General features: G+C 43.5%; 1 protein-coding gene across 1 annotated transcript in view; it reads left to right on the forward strand.

Moving 5' to 3' along the window:
- LOC106596971 (serine/threonine-protein kinase 31) overlaps positions 1-20,458 on the forward strand; it is a 34,734-nt gene extending 14,276 nt beyond the window's left edge. Inside the window, exons 10-25 of the mRNA XM_082968541.1 lie at positions 2,935-3,050; positions 3,333-3,489; positions 3,707-3,832; positions 4,099-4,281; positions 4,620-4,742; positions 5,643-5,762; positions 6,067-6,198; positions 8,189-8,290; positions 10,044-10,124; positions 10,411-10,536; positions 10,909-11,040; positions 11,534-11,620; positions 17,462-17,611; positions 19,649-19,780; positions 20,100-20,174; positions 20,357-20,458. Of these exons, the coding sequence (XP_082824667.1) occupies positions 2,935-3,050; positions 3,333-3,489; positions 3,707-3,832; positions 4,099-4,281; positions 4,620-4,742; positions 5,643-5,762; positions 6,067-6,198; positions 8,189-8,290; positions 10,044-10,124; positions 10,411-10,536; positions 10,909-11,040; positions 11,534-11,620; positions 17,462-17,611; positions 19,649-19,780; positions 20,100-20,174; positions 20,357-20,458 (1,944 nt within the window). The remainder of the gene's footprint in view (positions 1-2,934; positions 3,051-3,332; positions 3,490-3,706; positions 3,833-4,098; positions 4,282-4,619; positions 4,743-5,642; positions 5,763-6,066; positions 6,199-8,188; positions 8,291-10,043; positions 10,125-10,410; positions 10,537-10,908; positions 11,041-11,533; positions 11,621-17,461; positions 17,612-19,648; positions 19,781-20,099; positions 20,175-20,356) is intronic.
- Positions 20,459-25,057: the final 4,599 nt, after the last annotated feature.

Genomic DNA, 25,057 nt, shown 5'->3' on the forward strand with positions numbered 1-25,057 from the left:
TTCCAGGATACCCGGGCCAGGTCGATTAGAATGGCCTGCTCACAGAAGTGTTTTAGGGAGTGTTTGACAGTGACGAGGGGTGGTTGTTTGACCGCGGACCCATAGCGGATGCAGGCAATGATCGCTGAGATCTTGATTGAAAACAACAGAGGTGTATTTGGAGGGCAAGTTGGTCAGGATAATATCTATGAGGGTGCCCATGTTTACGGATTTAGGTTTGTACCTGGTGGGTTCCTTGATAATTTGTGTGAGTTTGAGGGCATCTACCTTAGATTGTAGGACTGCCGGTGTGTTAAGCATATCCCAGTTTAGGTCACCTAACAGAACGAACTCTGAAGATAGATGGGGGGCAATCAATTCACATATGGTGTCCAGGCACAGCTGGGAGCTGAGGGGGGTCTATAACAGGCGGCAACAGTGAGAGACTTATTTCTGGAGAGATTAATTTTTAAAATTAGAAGCTCGAACTGTTTGGGCATAAACCTGGAAAGTATGACAAAACATGCAGGCTATCTCTGGAGTAGATTGCAACTCCTCCCCCTTTGGCAGTTCTATCTTGATGGAAAATGTTGTAGTTGGGTATGGAAATCTCCGAATTTTTGGTGGCCTTCCTTAGCCAGGATTCAGACACGGCAAGGACATCTGGGTTGGCGGAGTGTGCTAAAGCAGTGAGTAAAACAAACTTAGGGAGGAGGCTTCTGATGTTAACACGCATGAAACCAAGGCTTTTTCGGTTACAGAAGTCAACAAATGAGTGCCTGGGGACACGCAGGGCTTGGGTTAACCTCCACATCACCCGAGGAACAGAGGAGGAGTAGGATGAAGGTACGGCTAAAGGCTATCAAAACTGGTCGTCTAGTGCGTTGGGGACAGAGAATAAAAGGAGCAGATTTCTGGGCGTGGTAGAATAGATTCAGGTCCTAATGTACAGACGGGTATGGTGGGGTGCGGGTACAGTGGAGGTAAACCCAGGCACTGAGTGATGATAAGAGAGGTTGCATCTCTGGACGGGCTAGTTATGCTGGGTGAGGTCACCACATGTGTGGGAGGTGGGACAAAGGAGGTATCTGAGGCGTGTTGAGTGGGGCTAGGGGCTCCGCAGTAAACTAAAACAATGATAACTATCCTAAACAATAGTATACAAGGCATATGGACATTTGAGAGAGACATAAAGCGAGGCATAAAGCAATCACAGGTGTTGATTGGGAGAGCTAGCTAAGACAACGGCGGCTTATGGTAGAGAAATTAACATTCAATTCTCTGGCAACAGCTCTGGTGGACATTCCTGCAGTCAGCATTTCAATTGCACGCTCCCCCAAAACTTGAGACATCGGTGGTATTGTGTTGTGTGTCAAAACTGCACATTTTAGAGTGGCCCCAGCACAAGGTGCACCTGTATAATGATCATACTGTTTAATATGCTTCTTGATATGCCACACCTGTCAGGTGGATGGATTATTTTGGCAAAGTAGAAATGCTCACTAACAGCTACCTAAACAAATTTGTGCACAAAATATGAGAAGAATAAGCTTTTTGTGCTAATGGAAAAAAATGTGGATCTTTTATTTCAACTCATGAAACATGGGGCCAACACTTTACATGTTGCATTTATATTGTTGTTCAGTGTATAATGCAAATGTTTGGCTTTGTCCTCAATGATGTTTTTGTTGTTGTTGGCAGGGTCGTAAGTGTGGAGGGACATGGTAGTGCAGGTATGAGGTTTTAAAGGGATAGACCTGGGTCCGGTTTTCCAAAAGCATCTTAATGCTCAGTTCATCCATAGAACCTTCCTAGCAACATTGTTAAATCGCCGAGCTGTTTCCCCAAACCATCGTTAGTAAAGTTGCACTTGAAAACTCACCATTTTTTTTAGTCTGCCTCAGTCTTTACAATTGAACAAGAACCTAGATGACTGCATTATTTTTTTTAAATGCATTCAGCTGATGTATTTCAATCATATTGAAATAAATGTCATGTTCTGTTTGTAGGCTACACGGTCTGTCATTTTTGCCTCAATATATTTCATGTGTAACAACGTGCGTAATGATGCGCCAAATGAATGAGTGCATTACGGAATAAGCCGCCTCCAATTTTTGTAGCCATTAGGTTTTAATATCTCTAGGAGCTGATCTATCGTCAGTATTGTAGAATAATTCTAATGTTAAGGTCAGATTTGAATGGAGAAAAGCTTATCACCCACTGGACAGAGATGTCAGTTAAAAGTCTAGTTTTGATTTGCATTTGGTTGAGTTGTCAACTAACCGTGAATTCAACATGAAATCCACGACAAATGTCACCATGTCATTGGATTTAGGTTAAAAGTTGGATGAAATAAAAACACTAAATGCCCTTACGTTGATGACTTTTTGCAAATTCAATCAGTTTTCCACGTTGATTTAACTTCATCACATAGATGTTTGGGGTTGAAATGACATGATTCAGACAGATTTTGCCCAGGGGCCGAGAGCAGCGCTGCCTTTCTTTCAGTAGCAACACATTGCCCAACGTACTTAGCGAACGCTCTTTCTGCGTGGTGTTTTAGGAAACGCATGTTACATCTTCGGCTGTTGCAGGAAAGATACATGGTTAAAACACTTGTAAGCCTAAATTCCAACGCTTTGGGGAAGCCGGGCCCTGGTTTATAGTTAGTATGAATGTTATGAAAGACTGAAGGAACGTAAAGGTACATCATGTGACTAATGTCCTCATTAGCGGCATAAACAATGTAGCAGGTGTCATGTGGATGTATTCCTCGTGTCACCATTCACTTTTTTTTAGATTTTTTGTTGTTGATCTTTAACACTGTATTGTTGGAAAAGTCAGCATTTCACTGCCAATCTACAGCTGTTGTTTCCAAAGCATGTGACAAATAGGATTTGATTTGTGCTACTGTGTTTCTGTCTTTGGTGTTTGAATGCTTCTCCCTGTGTTTAGGCTATGAGGGGACAGTTAAAGAAGAAGGAGAAGCAAGTGGATAAGCTCCTGGACTCAGCGGTGGCTGAACGGTTCTGTCGGCTGGCTGAGAGAGTCGATTCTCTGAGAGGATTAAGGTACTGTGATGGTCTGAGTTGCAAATGGTGCCCTATATAGTGCACTCTGGTCGAAAGTAGTGCACTATATGGTAATGAGGTGCCATTTTCTGACTTCCCCCCCCACACCTCTCGAATAGGAGGTATTTTATAATAGAATAACGAAAATTAAGTAACCAAATGTTTTATTATTATTATTATTATTATTTCTATTTGTAATTTTTTTACAATTCAACTTTTCACATTGAGTTACTCTTACTTTCTTTTGATTTGCATTATTGTGGTTTCATTTCTACTGGTCAGAGAGAGAAACCCAGGTAACACGGATAGTGACAGCCTTACGGAGTCTATCAATGTTGTCATAAACAACAGCATCTCTGCTCCGGTTGCCATGGAGAAGCTGGAGTCGGCATGGAGAGATTACAGCCTGGCTCAGGAGAAACTCAAGGCCTGTCCGACGGTCAGTATGCATGCTGCTGTTAAAGGCTGCGTACAAAATGGCACCCTATTTCCTATTTAGTGCACTACTTTTGACCAGGGCCCATAGTGGTTTGGTTGAAAGTAGTGTACTAAATCGGGAATAGGGTGTCATTTGGGACACAATGACACACATCTCATCAGATCAGAATACAGTTTCTCATCAGTGAAATGACCATGTTTTGGCATCCATTTTGCAGAAGGAGCAGCTTGGGGATCTGATAGACAACCGGAATAAGGTGCGAGGTGTTCTGGCTGCCACTGTAGAGTCCTTCCTTCAGGAGGCTAAGTGTTTGCCAGTCAGACAACGCATGGACAAACTGAAGGTACTGAAAATGAAAACTATGATTCTGTCATTTGAATATATTTTTTTTTCATTCAACACTCCAAATATTTGAAGTGTTAGTTATTTCTAGATGACCTTACAGGATTGGGGTTATATCAAGGCTATCAGCTGAACATGCTCTGATGCATCAACATCTAAGAATGTGGCCCAAATAGCACCCTATTCCCTAAATAGTGTACTATATAGGGTATTATTTGGGACGCGTGCTATAATCAAGCTGTTGTTACCCATGTGTCCGTGTTACAGGAGGTGAGCTCTTCCCTGACTGCTGTGTTTGGTCCAGCCTCTATGGAGGGTGATGTTGGAGAGCAGGCCTTTGAGCAGTACTACCAGTGGAGGACTCAGAGGAGTCGGCTCACCAGCTCCGTCAGAGATGGGACGGACAAGGCCCTCAAGGCCCTCTGTACCTGGTCGGAGAACGTTGGCAAGGTACAGAATGATCCAGTACCGCTTTGGTTTGGGTGAACTGAGGATGAAGAACCTTAAAAAAGAGAGTCTGTGTTTATTTCTCCCAAGCTTTTGTGTGTACTGTGAAGGGTGGGAATGGGAAACAGCTGTTCTCTTTACAAAAGTGATTGAAGATATGTAATACTTCTCCAGTGGTCTTCCTGGGTATGGAACTGTACACTTTGGGCCGGTTTCCCGGACACAGATTAAGCCTAGTCGTGGACTAAGAAACATGTTCAATCGAGTTTCTCCATTGAAAAGGTTTTTTAGTTAAGCATTGGGCTTGTCTTGGAAATCCTAATCCTCCAATGTCCCTTCAGTTTTTCTGCCTGTCAGCTAAGACAGTGGTGGGAGTGAATGACATAGTGGACGGAGTGAATGAGCTGTTGAAGCAGGCAGAGATCAACGTGGCCAAGGAGCTGGACTCTCCCCTGTCAGTCGGAGTGAGTTTGGCCAGTTCCCAAATGTCACCCTATGCCCTTTTTATAGTTCACTACTTTTGACCAGGGCCCATATTTCATCTGTCCACCCCTACATGTCAGTGAGTCTTATGGTGCTTTGAAGACAACTGGGAAACATGACGTCAGTGATCTTCAGGTCGGAAAGTTGGCGCTTTAGAAAGATGGCAGAGTTTCCTGACTTGGAATTCTGAGTTGGATGACCGTTCAAAACTACTAGCTGGTCCCCCCCACCCCGAGTTCCCAGTTGTCCTAAACACACTGAAGTCGGAGATTTCCCAGTTGTCCTAAACACACTGAAGTCTGAGAGTTCCCAGTTGTCCTAAACACACTGAAGTCAGAGATTTCCCAGTTGTCCTAAACACACTGAAGTCAGAGATTTCCCAGTTGTCCTAAACACACTGAAGTCAGAGATTTCCCAGTTGTCCTAAACACACTGAAGTCAGAGATTTCCCAGTTGTCCTAAACACACTGAAGTCGGAGATTTCCCAGTTGTCCTAAACACACTGAAGTCGGAGATTTCCCAGTTGTCCTAAACACACTGAAGTCTGAGAGTTCCCAGTTGTCCTAAACACACTGAAGTCTGAGAGTTCCCAGTTGTCCTAAACACACTGAAGTCTGAGAGTTCCCAGTTGTCCTAAACACACTGAAGTCTGAGAGTTCCCAGTTGTCCTAAACACACTGAAGTCTGAGAGTTCCCAGTTGTCCTAAACACACTGAAGTCTGAGAGTTCCCAGTTGTCCTAAACACACTGAAGTCGGAGAGTTCCCAGTTGTCCTAAACACACTGAAGTCTGAGAGTTCCCAGTTATTTTGAACACGGCATTAGCTCATCGTGTTCTTTACTGTTTGTTTGTTGGTGTTGACTTATTTGTTTACTCAACAGGAGCAGAACAACCATGAGACCAAGGTAGTGTCCAACGCTTTCCACAAAGTCATGCAGCACATCCAGAGTGAACAGAGTCTGCTGAGTGACATTATGGAGAAATATCTGCTGAACACAAAGGTGAGAGAATTGTTTTAGATGTTTAAAGTGTTTAATTACCAGATTTTCCAGAAATCAAGGTTGGAAGATTCCCAGAATTGTGAGGGAATATGCAGGAAATCTGGAATCATCCATCCAAGATTTCTGGAAAACCTAAAAGTTCCCTTAATGTTGCGACCCTAATCTGAATAGATCTTGCTGTTTGTCTTTAACCATATAGCTTCTCTTTCTGCTGTGTCAGAACACTAGCAGACTGGAGCTCTTATTTCACTCAAACTCATATTTTCTTATCAAGGATGTTCTATTCAGTTTGTGTTCTATTCAGTTTAAGGGTGAGATGCTACAGTGGCAGAATGCTAGCCCGACTCCAGACTCTCTGTTCTCTGTGAAGAAACGTATCCGCAGCCTGAGGGCTCAGCTGAGGTGGAGACAGGTGGAGGAGGCCAGTCTGGAGGAGGTGAGAGACTAGGGAGTCTATTTAGTGCACTACTTTTGACCATGGCCCTCATAAATCAAGCTGCACTTGTACAGATAACTCCTCCAAAGGGCTTTGACTTGTCAAACAGGGCAGAAAGCTAACACAATATGATGCCCCATTTCCTTATTCATTCAGCCATTTACTTAGATAACTAGCTAGTTAAACTTAAGGGTCACCCTAATGCAGAATTCTATGCTTTTCACTCAGGGGGAAAAAATATAAATCTCATATCTCATTGTAAACGCAGATCTAAAATGCTTCTTATTGTAATTTCTGTTCGGCATCAAACTAATTTCATTCATCAGTTGCGCTTCTCCACTCGGATGAGAATTCAGGAATGGGCATTCTATCAGCAGACAGAACTCTGACTGATGTGGAGCTACTGTTCTCCATCATTCTATCAGCAGACAGCGCTCTGACTGATGTGGAGCTACTGTTCTCCATCATTCTATCAGCAGACAGCACTCTGACTGATGTGGAGCTACTGTTCTCCATCATTCTATCAGCAGACAGCACTCTGACTGATGTGGAGCTACTGTTCTCCATCATTCTATCAGCAGACAGCTCTCTGACAGATGTGTAGCTACTGTTCTCCATCATTCTATCAGCAGACAGCACTCTGACTGATGTGTAGCTACTGTTCTCCATCATTCTATCAGCAGACAGCACTCTGACTGATGTGGAGCTACTGTTCTCCATCATTCTATCAGCAGACAGCTCTCTGACAGATGTGTAGCTACTGTTCTCCATCATTCTATCAGCAGACAGCACTCTGACTGATGTGGAGCTACTGTTCTCCATCATTCTATCAGCAGACAGCACTCTGACTGATGTGGAGCTACTTTTCACCAGTACTTTTCTCAGTGTAGCCAGCCTATTTTTCACCATTAAAATGCAAGATTAACTTTAAACAAAACATTAGGACATTTAGCTGGCTACATTCTTTCTATGATAAACATTAGAAATATAATGGCCATGCATCGTTGTTTGCAACAACAAAAAATACCTTTCTTTTTCATTGTAAGCTCATTTACTTGTGTGGCTGCCAGCCAAATAGTGTGGCACTTCTGTTGTAAAAGAAGCTATTTTCTGCTGAATGTGTTGCATTCATGTATTTTCTGCTGAATGTGTTGCATTAATGTATTTTCTGCTGAATGTGTTGCATTAATGTATTTTCTGCTGAATGTGTTGCATTCATGTATTTTCTGCTGAATGTGTTGCATTAATGTATTTTCTGCTGAATGTGTTGCACTAATGTATTTTCTGTGAAGGAGAACTAAAGTTGCATGTCCCTGATCACTATTGAAGCGAAAACAAAAATGACTTTCAATATAAAACAATGACCCCTGTGAACACAAAGCTGGACTCACCTACTCCCACTTTCTCCTGTTGTGCTATTTCCAAACAAACACGTGACTGTCTCAACTGTTCTGGGGAACTACGCTGAGCTTCATAATGTGACAGGTGAAATGATCACCGCGATCTGCTTTATCTCCTAACGTATTGCACAAGTTGACTGCAGGTATTTACTTAAGTAGCTACAAATATAAACATGTATTGAAACACTTCAACTTCCAGTAAATAACATCGTCCTATCACTAAAATATGTACAAAAGCACAGACTTTGACCACACTGCTCTGGACTAATACTATGGCTAAACATGCTGTAAGTGGAGACATGGAGAATAGTTCTGTATTGAAACCCCCCCCCCCCCCCCCAAATAGTTTCAACGGTATTGAAAAACCAATCTGTGGCCATTTCCAAATACCCCGGTATACGGTATACCGGCCAAGCCTATAGGATGCCGCTTGGAACACAGTCCCAGAACAGCTGGTTTGTCTGCGGAGGACACCCAGCTCATGTGCTCCGTTTGTATAGTTATAATGGCTGAATGATTTCCTGTCAATGCAGTAGTGAGGAGAGTGGTAATATAGGAAGGGGAGGGTTATTAATGGTTTCTCCTGTCAGGCTGAAGATTTTGACCTAACAGAGATTCTGAAGAAGAAGGAAGAGATCGCTGAGATCAGAAACACTCTTTTCCAAGAAATCGGTCAAGAAAGAAAAGAATATGTACGTTACATGTTCCAACATCTTTCCATCATTCTAATTCTGTCATTTATGTTCTGTCATTCTAATTCTGTCATTTATGTTCTGTCATTCTAATTCTGTCATTTATGTTCTGTCATTCTAATTCTGTCATTCTAATTCTGTCATTCTAATTCTGTCATTTATGTTCTGTCATTTATGTTCTGTCATTTTAATTCTGTTATTTATGTTCTGTCATTCTAATTCTGTCATTCTAATTCTGTCATTCTAATTCTGTCATTTTAATTCTGTCATTTATGTTCTGTCATTCTAATTCTGTCATTCTAATTCTGTCATTCTAATTCTGCCATTTATGTTCTGTCATTTATGTTCTGTCATTTATGTTCTGTCATTCTAATTCTGTCATTTATGTTCTGTCATTTATGTTCTGTCATTTATGTTCTGTCATTTATGTTCTGTCATTCTAATTCTGTCATTCTAATTCTGTCATTCTAATTCTGTCATTCTAATTCTGTCATTCTAATTCTGTCATTCTAATTCTGTCATTCTAATTCTGTCATTTATGTTCTGTCATTTTAATTCTGTCATTTATGTTCTGTCATTTATGTTCTGTCATTTATGTTCTGTCATTCTAATTCTGTAATTTATGTTCTGTCATTCTAATTCTGTCATTTTAATTCTGTCATTCTAATTCTGTCATTCTAATTCTGTCATTCTAATTCTGTCATTCTAATTCTGTCATTTATGTTCTGTCATTTATGTTCTGCATTTTAATTCTGTCATTTATGTTCTGTCATTTATGTTCTGTCATTCTAATTCTGTAATTTATGTTCTGTCATTCTAATTCTGTCATTCTAGTTCTGTCATTCTAGTTCTGTCATTCTAGTTCTGTCATTTATGTTCTGTCATTCTAATTCTGTCATTTATGTTCTGTCATTCTAATTCTGTCATTCTAATTCTGTCATTTATGTTCTGTCATTCTAATTCTGTCATTCTAATTCTGTCATTGTAATTCTGTCATTTATGTTCTGTCATTCTAATTCTGTCATTTATGTTCTGTCATTGTAATTCTGTCATTTATATGTTCTGTCATTGTAATTTGTCATTTATATGTTCTGTCATTGTAATTTGTCATTTATATGTTCTGTCATTGTAATTCTGTCATTTATATGTTCTGTCATTGTAATTCTGTCATTTATATGTTCTGTCATTCTAATTCTGTCATTTATATGTTCTGTCATTCTAATTCCGTCATTCTAATTCTGTCATTCTAATTCTTTCATTTATGTTCTGTCATTTATGTTCTGTCATTCTAATTCTGTCATTTATGTTCTGTCATTCTAATTCTGTCATTTATGTTCTGTCATTCTAATTCTGTCATTCTAATTCTGTCATTCTAATTCTGTCATTTATGTTCTGTCATTCTAATTCTGTCATTTATGTTCTGTCATTCTAATTCTGTCATTTATGTTCTGTCATTCTAATTCTGTCATTTATGTTCTGTCATTGTAATTCTGTCATTTATATGTTCTGTCATTGTAATTTGTCATTTATATGTTCTGTCATTGTAATTCTGTCATTTATATGTTCTGTCATTGTAATTCTGTCATTTATATGTTCTGTCATTCTAATTCTGTCATTTATATGCTCTGTCATTCTAATTCTGTCATTCTAATTCTGTGTTCCAACTAAGTCCGGGAACACTTCCACACTTCTCATCAAATCAGTTCCACTCATCACACCCCTCCCTAATAGCTGTGTCATGTTTGAGTTGTAGATGAAGCTCAGTGCTCTGGCTGAAGGCTGCTGTCCTGAGCTCCCCCTGCTCTACCCTGAGGCAGACATCCACAGCCACATGGTGAGACACAACCGGAGTCCTGACTGATCCAACTATACCTCTGTACAAGACCATATGGAAAACAGGACATGGTCACATTGTGCTGCAGTACTATCCCCGAGTGGAAATCTGTCAATGTGTCCAGTATTATTTCAGTGTGTGTTCCTAATTACCATGTTCTCATCATGTATGTATTATTAGCAGCACCTACGTATTTCACAGATGTGAGTATGATGACCACAACCGTGTGTGTGTGTGTGTGTGTGTGTGTGTGTGTGTGTGTGTGTGTGTGTGTGTGTGTGTGCAGAGCTCTGGAGGTCTGGTGGTGAAGAGTCTGGACAGGGACATGTTTGACGCTGAGCCCATGAAGGAGCTGAGTGGACGCAGGCCTCTGGTCTGTACTGAGTTCCAGGGACAGAGGGTCATACTCAAGGTAACCCCTTTTTCACACACCTTTTTAGGGCTACGTCCCAAATAGCACCCTATTCTCTATATAGTGCACTACTTTTGACTAGGTCCCCATAGAGCTCTGGTTAAAAGTTGTGCACTATATAGGGAATAGGGTGCAATTCGGGAGTTAACCTTACAGGTTAAAAACATTGTGTAAATGTGAAACTCTGTCAGGCCTAAATGTGAGCAAACATTTTGAAACAGAATGGTTGTTCTTTTTGAACATGTTCAGGTATTACTGCTGCTGTTTTAAAGATGTTTTGATCACGTTTAGTGCCAACTGAGAGACCCTGGTCTTTTGACAGAGGTTTAGCTGTTATCCTTATTGGTGGTTTGTGTCTGGTTTCCCTGTCAGGGTTACACTGTGAATGAGGAGGCAGAGGCCAGAGTGTTGGAGAGAACCACCCAGTTTCACAGAACCAGGACGCAGCGGGAGAGTCAGACTGACACTGCAATACTCCCTCTTCTGGCACTGTTCTTTGGCAAGGTACAGCTCACTCAGCTTCCCTGTCTCGACCCAGTCACTAAGCTTCAAATGTCTTCCTGTCTTACAAGCCACATGTTTCATGATCTGAGGAACTTGACTTGATCTGAAAATGCGGTCGGAGGCTTCGTATGGAGGGTGTGATGTAATTGCGGAGCCTCCTGAGGCGTGCAGAGGCCAAGTCAAGCTCCGTACCGCATCGCCGTGAGCCTCCCAAATGTTGTAACAATGCAGAGGGCTCTGTTTAGCTCTGCGTTGACAGTAGGTGGGGGCGTTACGTCCTGTATAAACACACACACTTCCTTGACAACTTCCTTCCCAACAGCTCTGCTTCCCTAAGCGTGAGAAGTATGAAAGCCCTGAAGTCCATGGAGGCTACATCGTAGTAAATGTTGTACAGCCACTTCAGATGTCTGATTGACCAGGCAGAGCCTTTTAGAGGTCGTGTTCTCCATTTGTCATGATGTATGTTTTACTAGGATCCCTTCTCTTTCAGTCAGACCCTCTTGCCTATGTGATGGTGCCATACTTCCCCAATGGAAGTCTCTGGGCTGTTCAGGCTGCCAAACCCCTAACTGCCACAGTGAGTTCTCTCGGCTACCTTCCTCATATTTCACGTTTAGAGTTACAAAATTCCCAGGTTTCCAGAAATCTTGGTTGGAGGATTCCTGGATTTCCCTTCTTCCAACAGAGTTTTCTGGAAAATCGTGCAATTTTGGAACCTTATTCACATGCCCTTGTTTTGTAGTAGTATAACACATTGACCTACTGTCCTGTCTCTCCCATCAGGAGACTGGTAGTATAACACATTGACCTACTGTCCTGTCTCTCCCATCAGGAGACTGGTAGTATAACACATTGACCTACTGTCCTGTCTCTCCCATCAGGAGACTGGTAGTATAACACATTGACCTACTGTCCTGTCTCTCCCATCAGGAGACTGGTAGTATAACACATTGACCTACTGTCCTGTCTCTCCCATCAGGAGACTGGTAGTATAACACATTGACCTACTGTCCTGTCTCTCCCATCAGGAGACTGGTAGTATAACACATTGACCTACTGTCCTGTCTCTCCCATCAGGAGACTGGTAGTATAACACATTGACCTACTGTCCTGTCTCACCCATCAGGAGACTGGTAGTATAACACATTGACCTACTGTCCTGTCTCACCCATCAGGAGACTGGTAGTATAACACATTGACCTACTGTCCTGTCTCTCCCATCAGGAGACTGGTAGTATAACACATTGACCTACTGTCCTGTCTCTCCCATCAGGAGACTGGTAGTATAACACATTGACCTACTGTCCTGTCTCTCCCATCAGGAGACTGGTAGTATAACACATTGACCTACTGTCCTGTCTCTCCCATCAGGAGACTGGTAGTATAACACATTGACCTACTGTCCTGTCTCTCCCATCAGGAGACTGGTAGTATAACACATTGACCTACTGTCCTGTCTCTCCCATCAGGAGACTGGTAGTATAACACATTGACCTACTGTCCTGTCTCTCCCATCAGGAGACTGGTAGTATAACACATTGACCTACTGTCCTGTCTCTCCCATCAGGAGACTGGTAGTATAACACATTGACCTACTGTCCTGTCTCTCCCATCAGGAGACTGGTAGTATAACACATTGACCTACTGTCCTGTCTCTCCCATCAGGAGACTGGTAGTATAACACATTGACCTACTGTCCTGTCTCTCCCATCAGGAGACTGGTAGTATAACACATTGACCTACTGTCCTGTCTCTCCCATCAGGAGACTGGTAGTATAACACATTGACCTACTGTCCTGTCTCTCCCATCAGGAGACTGGTAGTATAACACATTGACCTACTGTCCTGTCTCTCCCATCAGGAGACTGGTAGTATAACACATTGACCTACTGTCCTGTCTCTCCCATCAGGAGACTGGTAGTATAACACATTGACCTACTGTCCTGTCTCTCCCATCAGGAGACTGGTAGTATAACACATTGACCTACTGTCCTGTCTCTCCCATCAGGAGACTGGTAGTATAACACATTGACCTACTGTCCTGTCTCTCCCATCAGGAGACTGGTAGTATAACACATTGACCTACTGTCCTGTCTCTCCCATCAGGAGACTGGTAGTATAACACATTGACCTACTGTCCTGTCTCTCCCATCAGGAGACTGGTAGTATAACACATTGACCTACTGTCCTGTCTCTCCCATCAGGAGACTGGTAGTATAACACATTGACCTACTGTCCTGTCTCTCCCATCAGGAGACTGGTAGTATAACACATTGACCTACTGTCCTGTCTCTCCCATCAGGAGACTGGTAGTATAACACATTGACCTACTGTCCTGTCTCTCCCATCAGGAGACTGGTAGTATAACACATTGACCTACTGTCCTGTCTCTCCCATCAGGAGACTGGTAGTATAACACATTGACCTACTGTCCTGTCTCTCCCATCAGGAGACTGGTAGTATAACACATTGACCTACTGTCCTGTCTCTCCCATCAGGAGACTGGTAGTATAACACATTGACCTACTGTCCTGTCTCTCCCATCAGGAGACTGGTAGTATAACACATTGACCTACTGTCCTGTCTCTCCCATCAGGAGACTGGTAGTATAACACATTGACCTACTGTCCTGTCTCTCCCATCAGGAGACTGGTAGTATAACACATTGACCTACTGTCCTGTCTCTCCCATCAGGAGACTGGTAGTATAACACATTGACCTACTGTCCTGTCTCTCCCATCAGGAGACTGGTAGTATAACACATTGACCTACTGTCCTGTCTCTCCCATCAGGAGACTGGTAGTATAACACATTGACCTACTGTCCTGTCTCTCCCATCAGGAGACTGGTAGTATAACACATTGACCTACTGTCCTGTCTCTCCCATCAGGAGACTGGTAGTATAACACATTGACCTACTGTCCTGTCTCTCCCATCAGGAGACTGGTAGTATAACACATTGACCTACTGTCCTGTCTCTCCCATCAGGAGACTGGTAGTATAACACATTGACCTACTGTCCTGTCTCTCCCATCAGGAGACTGGTAGTATAACACATTGACCTACTGTCCTGTCTCTCCCATCAGGAGACTGGTAGTATAACACATTGACCTACTGTCCTGTCTCTCCCATCAGGAGACTGGTAGTATAACACATTGACCTACTGTCCTGTCTCTCCCATCAGGAGACTGGTAGTATAACACATTGACCTACTGTCCTGTCTCTCCCATCAGGAGACTGGTAGTATAACACATTGACCTACTGTCCTGTCTCTCCCATCAGGAGACTGGTAGTATAACACATTGACCTACTGTCCTGTCTCTCCCATCAGGAGACTGGTAGTATAACACATTGACCTACTGTCCTGTCTCTCCCATCAGGAGACTGGTAGTATAACACATTGACCTACTGTCCTGTCTCTCCCATCAGGAGACTGGTAGTATAACACATTGACCTACTGTCCTGTCTCTCCCATCAGGAGACTGGTAGTATAACACATTGACCTACTGTCCTGTCTCTCCCATCAGGAGACTGGTAGTATAACACATTGACCTACTGTCCTGTCTCTCCCATCAGGAGACTGGTAGTATAACACATTGACCTACTGTCCTGTCTCTCCCATCAGGAGACTGGTAGTATAACACATTGACCTACTGTCCTGTCTCTCCCATCAGGAGACTGGTAGTATAACACATTGACCTACTGTCCTGTCTCTCCCATCAGGAGACTGGTAGTATAACACATTGACCTACTGTCCTGTCTCTCCCATCAGGAGACTGGTAGTATAACACATTGACCTACTGTCCTGTCTCTCCCATCAGGAGACTGGTAGTATAACACATTGACCTACTGTCCTGTCTCTCCCATCAGGAGACTGGTAGTATAACACATTGACCTACTGTCCTGTCTCTCCCATCAGGAGACTGGTAGTATAACACATTGACCTACTGTCCTGTCTCTCCCATCAGGAGACTGGTAGTATAACACATTGACCTACTGTCCTGTCTCTCCCATCAGGAGACTGGTAGTATAACACATTGACCTACTGTCCTGTCTCTCCCATCAGGAGACTGGTAGTATAACACATTGACCTACTGTCCTGTCTCTCCCATCAGGAGACTGGTAGTATAACACATTGACCTACTGTCCTGTCTCTCCCATCAGGAGACTGGTAGTATAACACATTGACCTACTGTCCTGTCTCTCCCATCAGGAGACTGGTAGTATAACACATTGACCTACTGTCCTGTCTCTCCCATCAGGAGACTGGTAGTATAACACATTGACCTACTGTCCTGTCTCTCCCATCAGGAGACTGGTAGTATAACACATTGACCTACTGTCCTGTCTCTCCCATCAGGAGACTGGTAGTATAACACATTGACCTACTGTCCTGTCTCTCCCATCAGGAGACTGGTAGTATAACACATTGACCTACTGTCCTGTCTCTCCCATCAGGAGACTGGTAGTATAACACATTGACCTACTGTCCTGTCTCTCCCATCAGGAGACTGGTAGTATAACACATTGACCTACTGTCCTGTCTCTCCCATCAGGAGACTGGTAGTATAACACATTGACCTACTGTCCTGTCTCTCCCATCAGGAGACTGGTAGTATAACACATTGACCTACTGTCCTGTCTCTCCCATCAGGAGACTGGTAGTATAACACATTGACCTACTGTCCTGTCTCTCCCATCAGGAGACTGGTAGTATAACACATTGACCTACTGTCCTGTCTCTCCCATCAGGAGACTGGTAGTATAACACATTGACCTACTGTCCTGTCTCTCCCATCAGGAGACTGGTAGTATAACACATTGACCTACTGTCCTGTCTCTCCCATCAGGAGACTGGTAGTATAACACATTGACCTACTGTCCTGTCTCTCCCATCAGGAGACTGGTAGTATAACACATTGACCTACTGTCCTGTCTCTCCCATCAGGAGACTGGTAGTATAACACATTGACCTACTGTCCTGTCTCTCCCATCAGGAGACTGGTAGTATAACACATTGACCTACTGTCCTGTCTCTCCCATCAGGAGACTGGTAGTATAACACATTGACCTACTGTCCTGTCTCTCCCATCAGGAGACTGGTAGTATAACACATTGACCTACTGTCCTGTCTCTCCCATCAGGAGACTGGTAGTATAACACATTGACCTACTGTCCTGTCTCTCCCATCAGGAGACTGGTAGTATAACACATTGACCTACTGTCCTGTCTCTCCCATCAGGAGACTGGTAGTATAACACATTGACCTACTGTCCTGTCTCTCCCATCAGGAGACTGGTAGTATAACACATTGACCTACTGTCCTGTCTCTCCCATCAGGAGACTGGTAGTATAACACATTGACCTACTGTCCTGTCTCTCCCATCAGGAGACTGGTAGTATAACACATTGACCTACTGTCCTGTCTCTCCCATCAGGAGACTGGTAGTATAACACATTGACCTACTGTCCTGTCTCTCCCATCAGGAGACTGGTAGTATAACACATTGACCTACTGTCCTGTCTCTCCCATCAGGAGACTGGTAGTATAACACATTGACCTACTGTCCTGTCTCTCCCATCAGGAGACTGGTAGTATAACACATTGACCTACTGTCCTGTCTCTCCCATCAGGAGACTGGTAGTATAACACATTGACCTACTGTCCTGTCTCTCCCATCAGGAGACTGGTAGTATAACACATTGACCTACTGTCCTGTCTCTCCCATCAGGAGACTGGTAGTATAACACATTGACCTACTGTCCTGTCTCTCCCATCAGGAGACTGGTAGTATAACACATTGACCTACTGTCCTGTCTCTCCCATCAGGAGACTGGTAGTATAACACATTGACCTACTGTCCTGTCTCTCCCATCAGGAGACTGGTAGTATAACACATTGACCTACTGTCCTGTCTCTCCCATCAGGAGACTGGTAGTATAACACATTGACCTACTGTCCTGTCTCTCCCATCAGGAGACTGGTAGTATAACACATTGACCTACTGTCCTGTCTCTCCCATCAGGAGACTGGTAGTATAACACATTGACCTACTGTCCTGTCTCTCCCATCAGGAGACTGGTAGTATAACACATTGACCTACTGTCCTGTCTCTCCCATCAGGAGACTGGTAGTATAACACATTGACCTACTGTCCTGTCTCTCCCATCAGGAGACTGGTAGTATAACACATTGACCTACTGTCCTGTCTCTCCCATCAGGAGACTGGTAGTATAACACATTGACCTACTGTCCTGTCTCTCCCATCAGGAGACTGGTAGTATAACACATTGACCTACTGTCCTGTCTCTCCCATCAGGAGACTGGTAGTATAACACATTGACCTACTGTCCTGTCTCTCCCATCAGGAGACTGGTAGTATAACACATTGACCTACTGTCCTGTCTCTCCCATCAGGAGACTGTGAAGGTGATGAGAGGCGTGGCCAGGGGCCTCCAGGCCCTCCACGCTGCAGGCGTCACCCATGCCTCCCTCAACCCCAACAACGTCTTCGTCCTCCACCGACACCAAGGCATGGTGGGAGACTACGACTTCATAAAGACTCCTGTGAGTAGCCTGTCCTCAATCCTAACTTGGAGGCGAAAGAAACGCACACCTGTTTTAGTAGAGGTGCTGGCTAGCGGAGTAGAACACCTGTTTAGGAGAGGTGCTGGCTAGCAGAGTAGAACACCTGTTTAGGAGAGGTGCTGGCTAGCGGAGTAGAACACCTGTTTAGGTGAGGTGCTGGTTAGCAGAGTAGAACACCTGTTTAGTAGAGGTGCTGGTTAGCAGAGTAGAACACCTGTTTAGGAGAGGTGCTGGTTAGCAGAGTAGAACACCTGTTTAGGTGAGGTGCTGGTTAGCAGAGTAGAACACCTGTTTAGGTGAGGTGCTGGTTAGCAGAGTAGAACACCTGTTTAGGTGAGGTGCTGGTTAGCAGAGTAGAACACCTGTTTAGGAGAGGTGCTGGCTAGCGGAGTAGAACACCTGTTTAGGAGAGGTGCTGGCTAGCGGAGTAGAACACCTGTTTAGTAGAGGTGCTGGCTAGCGGAGTAGAACACCTGTTTAGGAGAGGTGCTGGCTAGCGGAGTAGAACACCTGTTTAGGAGAGGTGCTGGCTAGCGGAGTAGAACACCTGTTTAGGAGAGGTGCTGGCTAGCGGAGTAGAACACCTGTTTAGGGGAGGTGCTGGCTAGCGGAGTAGAACACCTGTTTAGGGGAGGTGCTGGCTAGCGGAGTAGAACACCTGTTTAGGAGAGGTGCTGGCTAGCGGAGTAGAACACCTGTTTAGGAGAGGTGCTGGCTAGCAGAGTAGAACACCTGTTTAGGAGAGGTGCTGGCTAGCGGAGTAGAACACCTGTTTAGGAGAGGTGCTGGCTAGCGGAGTAGAACACCTGTTTAGGAGAGGTGCTGGCTAGCAGAGTAGAACACCTGTTTAGGAGAGGTGCTGGCTAGCGGAGTAGAACACCTGTTTAGGAGAGGTGCTGGCTAGCGGAGTAGAACACCTGTTTAGGAGAGGTGCTGGCTAGCGGAGTAGAACACCTGTTTAGGGGAGGTGCTGGCTAGCGGAGTAGAACACCTGTTTAGGGGAGGTGCTGGCTAGCGGAGTAGAACACCTGTTTAGGAGAGGTGCTGGCTAGCGGAGTAGAACACCTGTTTAGGAGAGGTGCTGGCTAGCGGAGTAGAACACCTGTTTAGGAGAGGTGCTGGCTAGCGGAGTAGAACACCTGTTTAGGAGAGGTGCTGGCTAGCGGAGTAGAACACCTGTTTAGGAGAGGTGCTGGCTAGCGGAGTAGAACACCTGTTTAGGAGAGGTGCTGGCTAGCGGAGTAGAACACCTGTTTAGGAGAGGTGCTGGCTAGCGGAGTAGAACACCTGTTTAGGAGAGGTGCTGGCTAGCGGAGTAGAACACCTGTTTAGGAGAGGTGCTGGCTAGCGGAGTAGAACACCTGTTTAGGAGAGGTGCTGGCTAGCGGAGTAGAACACCTGTTTAGGAGAGGTGCTGGCTAGCGGAGTAGAACACCTGTTTAGGAGAGGTGCTGGCTAGCGGAGTAGAACACCTGTTTAGGAGAGGTGCTGGCTAGCGGAGTAGAACACCTGTTTAGGAGAGGTGCTGGCTAGCAGAGTAGAACACCTGTTTAGGTGAGGTGCTGGCTAGCGGAGTAGAACACCTGTTTAGGTGAGGTGCTGGCTAGCGGAGTAGAACACTTAAATGAAAGGAGCCGCACACTCTAGGAGCTCAGATGTAATAATTGAATAACCTAATAACCAACGTTTTGACAGACAAGCTGTCTTCATCAGGGTATAATGACAGACACTGCGGGTGACTAGTTTATATAGTGCCAAAGGACACACTGGTGTCTGTAATCATGGCCGGGTGTGGCCTGATATCATTGGTTAATTCTCAGATATAAAAATAACATGCAAAAAACATGAATGGACAGCATAACCCTAACTTACCACATCTCTCTCGTCAAACAAAAACAACTGTTTTCCCCCTCCATTTTAAATACACTATCTCATGTACCTTGGTTTCTTTTACACCCGTCTGAATGAGCGCCATATATGGTTGTTTCATGGTTGTACGTACCATGTTGGTTCCAGGTACAGAGGGCAATGGACAGTGGGATGGTGGCCGGCTCTATCAGCCTGGTGGCCCCAGAGCTCTGCCAGACACAAGGCACACCTCCTACTCCAGCCTGTGACATGTACTCCTACGGCTGCCTGCTGTTCTGGGTAAAATACCTTCATGTTGCCCTCTCTGTAGATCAGCCCAGGTCTCTGTATAACACAAGATGGATGGCTCTATAGCCCATGGTCAAGCAGCTTTGGGACAGAGTGGAATACAGCAGGAATTGATATGTATTTTAAGGGGTTTCAGGGAATCTCTGACATGTCATACAGGAGAAATCATTAGCAAAAATTAATGATAACATTGATTATTCATCCGGAGAAACTCTAGGAGATGTGAACAATAGACTTGTTGAAAATAAGCTCTCAGTAAGCAGTTGGGTCCATACCATTTATTTTTTGTCATCAACAACTCTGTTTGCAGCTGCATGCCCCAGGGTTCAACGGGGATCTGGATAGTGGAAGAAGACTGGCCCTGGATATCAGCGGAGTGAAACTGGTCAGTAACCCTGATAGCCTTTTCATGCTTCAATTCATTTAGAATGCATTTTATTTTTGCTCCCAAACTGCAGGTCTACCATGTGTTTTAATTAGGAGAATAATACATGTCATTTTTAACATGCTTTCCATTGAAAGACAATCACAAAGTGCTAAAAGGATGATGTGTATCCTCTTGGCCAGGAGGCCAGACTCCAAGCCCTGCTGTCTAAGCTGCTGGTGTGTGTTGGAAGACTGACTGCAGCTGAGACCCTGGCTGATGACTACTTCCTGTCTGACCAGTAACCAGGCAACAAGGAGCTAGTACAGTAACCAGTACATACTGGGATAGTTTGGTTGACAGTTTTACTTTAATACTAGCCTGGGTAACGTCTGTTTAGCTAACATTCCACTCCGTGACATGCCAAAGATGGTTTAGTATGTCAAGAAGTGGAATAATGGCTAAACAGACCAGTACCCAGACTACTTCAATACTACAATGTTTTGTTGATCTGCCAATATAAAAGCACAATATATTTGTCAGTCTGCTGATGTAAAAGCACAGTATCATGTTGTTTAACTGTATATTCTTTTCCTTTTTAAATGTTCTGTTCAGTAATTAGATTATGTTGGGGTATCCTGTCTTGCAGTTGTCACTTTCTAGAGTAAATAAAAGACGTGTTCTGAGATGGACCTGATCTGTATGGACCTGATCTCATTTACAACTCAAAAGGAACCACCACCAGCACAATGCTTTCAGTTCTAAGAAGTTAGAGTTTTTGCTGCTATGTACTCTTTAACACTTGTTCTGTGCTCTGTTGCTGACTGTCTCCTGTCTTGCCTGATCGGGATGTTGTCAGCATCAATCTACTGTAAAATCTTTGAAAACCCCTTGGAAAACGCTCCCCCAAAGAAAATTGTTATCATTATATGGTTTCTCACCCTTCAATGGTTGAAAACTATGGTCAGATTTTTGTGCCCCCTACGTGCCCCTATTTTACAGAACTGCGGGTTGATGGTTTTGCACTCTCCAAATGTCCTTTGATTTGGAGAGGTATTCATTAGAAGTTGGGCTTTTTTTTTGTCTATTTCCATCTGTCAAAACACAATGTTCATATTGTATTTTTGCCTCATTCTCATCATTTAATTTCATATCCAAACTGCTGGAGTAAAAATAATAAAGTTGCTTCAATGCCTCATTCCATATGGAGCCAGATGTGTATATGGGCTTGTCCTTATGTGGTGATGACTTCCTTAATCCTTGTTGTTCTGATGTGGAACAACAGGCATCCATGAGAGAGGACTACTGCTGCCCATCTTCTGCCTGTCTGGGAATGGTTACTTCCTTAATCCTTGTTGTTCTGATGTGGAACAACAGGCATCCATGAGAGAGGACTACTGCTGCCCATCTTCTGCCTGTCTGGGAATGGTTACTTCCTTAATCCTTGTTGTTCTGATGTGGAACAACAGGCATCCATGAGAGAGGACTACTGCTGCCCATCTTCTGCCTGTCTGGGGATGGTTTTCCATGGCAGTTAATGGCTCATCAAATTGGGGAGGATCTGTAAGAGTGGTGTCACTGGTTTGACAATGACCTGTCTGCATTAGGGCTTGTGAGAGATTTACCCAGAGGTCTTCTTTTCCTTCAGGACTGTTGGTGGTGTATCCTTTGAGTAGACTTGCATTGAAATTGATAGGTAAATTATTCAGGAGAAATAATGGCTGTCTATCGGGAGCGGTTCTTTACAAAACCTTACCCAACTATAATTTTATGCCCTTTTGCCTAATGGTTGGCTGTTTGAATTGCTTGCATCTTATGTGGTAGAAGTTGCTATTTTACACATGGTCAACTTTGAACATGTCCCAAGTAATCGCTGTTACATTTTAGCAGATGCTCTTATCCAGAGCAATCAGGGTTAAGTTCCTTGCTCAAGAGTGCATCGACAGATTTCACCTAGTCTGCTTAGAGATTCCAAATCCAGCGATCTTTCAGTTACTGGCCCAATGCTCTTAACCCCTAGGCTATCTGCTGCCCTGTTGGTGTATGTAGGAGTCTCAGGACGTTGTTGTGATTCAGTGTTTGGAAGAGGCACTATCCCCCTGGAAGATGCATCATTCTGATAAACTTCACTTTGTAATAGGAAGGGCTGATGGAGGAAGATGAGCAGACAGTTCATGTAAACACTACTTTTTACTGTTAGGACTTGTCAGCCTGTTTTAAAATACACTTCTTGTCCCTTTTAGTGTTTTAAACTAACATAACTAAATTCTCCATTCACCAGAACCACTGGGACATATTTTTCATAAACACATTTTAATGCAAAATGAACAAATGAACCATCAGTCGATTCAAGATAAGCATCAGTGGTTTTCTAGTGGAAAACCATGAAGAGCTTGTCAGGCAAGCAGTTATCTCAAAGTGGGCACTCTTTTTAAATGAAACGTTGAAACTATAAATCCACTTCAAGACATCGTCCCTGCCTGGACTCTGGCAGTTGTACAGCAATCTCTCTTCTGGACAGATCCATTTAGGTGAACAAGGGACTGGATGAAAAGCATGCTGTGATCGTATCTGTGATCACTGTGACCTGCTGTGCCCTCACTCACACATGTACTCCTGATGCATTAGGTTACAGCTCCGGTTACATACTAGGGAATATGATTCACAGTGATCCCAATGTAATACTCTGCTATCCAGATTGGTGTCAGTGATAGTAAAATAACATACAGTATGGGGTATGGCTGTAGACAGACTTGCCTCATCAAACAAACTGATGTGATTTTTACTATGCAAATTCTCCAAATAATGTTATGGTATGAACTGATGGGATCACTGGAAGTAATGAACCTGCTTTGCTGCTTTCTCTAGCTGCTTGGGGTGCATCCAAAATGGCACCTTATTCCTTACATAGTGCACTACAATGGCACCCTATTCCCTACATAGTGCACTACAATGGGAATAGTGTGCTATTTGGGACGCTGTTGATCCTCCCTCCGATACGTCCATCAATATTAACGGTCAATTATAATTACTGAAGACCACAAGAGCAAAGCAGCTAAACTCTTCTTAATTGCTGAAGGCCACAAGGGCTAAGCAGCTAAACTCGTCTCCTGTCTGACTAGATGCAGGAAAGTCAATCATGTGAGCGAAAAGACGGGAGAATGTTCTAGATCAGGAAATGTATTATTGGTTTCTTAATTTTTTTTGCAGTATATTGATGAGCATAAAATAAGTCTCTAAAGGATTGATTCACTGGAGCCAACGATTATTACTTAGATTATTATAAAAGGCACGTACATACATTTCAGTTTTCCATTTTTAATTAGTAAACTTTTCGAAAAACATAATTCCACTTTAACATCTTGGGCTAGTATGTGTGTACAGTTGAAGTTGGAAGTTTACATACGCCTTAGCCAAATACATTTAAACTCAGTTTTTCACAATTCCTGACATTTAATCATAAAAATTCCCTGTCTTAGGTCAGTTAGTATCACCACTTTATTTTAAGAATGTGAAATGTCAGAATAATAGTAGAGATGCTTTTATTTCTTTCATCACATTCCCAGTGGGTCAGAAGTTTACATCCACTCAATTAGTATTTGGTAGCATTGCCTTTAAATTGTTTAACTTGGGTCAAACGTTTCAGGTAACCTTCCACAAGCTTCCCACAATAAGTTGGGTGATTTGTGGCCCATTCCTCGTGACAGAGCTGGTGTAACTGAGTCAGGTTTGTAAGCCTCCTTGCTCACACACACTTTTTCTGTTCTGCCCACAACATTTTCTACAGGATTGAGGTCAGGGCTTTGTGATGGCCACTCCAATTGCTTGACTTTGTTGTCCTTAAGCCATTTTGCCACAACTTTGGAAGTATGCTTGGGGTCATTGTCGATTCTAAAGACCCATTTGCAACCAAGCTATAACTTCCTGACTGATGTCTTGAGATGTTGCTTCAATATATCCACACAATTTTCCTGCCTCATGATACCATCTATCCTGCAGCAAAGCACACCCACAACATGATGCTGCCACCCCCGTGCTTCACGGTTGGGATGGTGTTCTTCGGTTTGCAAGCCTCCCCCTTTTTCCTCCAAACATAATGATAGTCATTATGGCCAAACAGTTTTATTTTTGTTTCATCAGACCAGAGGACATTTCTCTAAAAAGTACGATCTTTGTCCCCATGTGCAGTTGCAAACCGTAGTCTGGCTTTTTTATGGGGGTTTTGGAGCAGTGGCTTCTTCCTTGCTAAGCGGCCTTTCAGGTTATGTCGATATAGGACTCGTTTTACTGTGGATATAGATACTTTTGTACCTGTTTCCTCCAGCATCTTCACAAGGTCCTTTGCTGTTATTCTGGGATTGATTTGCACTTTTCTCACCAAAGTACATTAATCTCTAGGAGACAGAACACGTCTCCTTCCTGAGCGGTATGATGGCTGCGTGGTCCCATGGTGTTTATACTTGCGTACTATTGTTTGTACAGATGAACTTGGTACCTTCAGGCATTTGGAAGGTTGAGGTCTACAATTATTTTTTCTGAGGTCTTGGCTGATTTCTTTTGATTTTCCCATGATGTCAAGCAAAGAGGCACTGAGTTTGAAGGTAGTCCTTGAAATACATCCACAGGTACACCTCCAATTGACTCAAATTATGTAATTTAGCCTATCAGAAGCTTCTAAAACCATGACATAATTTTCTGGAATTTTCCAAGCTATTTAAAGGCACAGTCAACTTAGTGTATGTAAACTTCTGACCCACTGGAATTGTGATAGAGTGAATTATAAGTGAAATAATCTGTCTGTAAACATTGTTGGAAAAATGACTTGTCATGCACAAAGTAGATGTCCTAAACGACTTGTCAAAACTATAGTTTGTTAACAAGAAATTTGTGGAGTGGTTGAAAAA

This window comes from Salmo salar, chromosome 02 (assembly GCF_965601325.2).
Source record: "Salmo salar chromosome 02, fSalSal1, whole genome shotgun sequence".
NCBI lineage: Eukaryota > Metazoa > Chordata > Actinopteri > Salmoniformes > Salmonidae > Salmo > Salmo salar.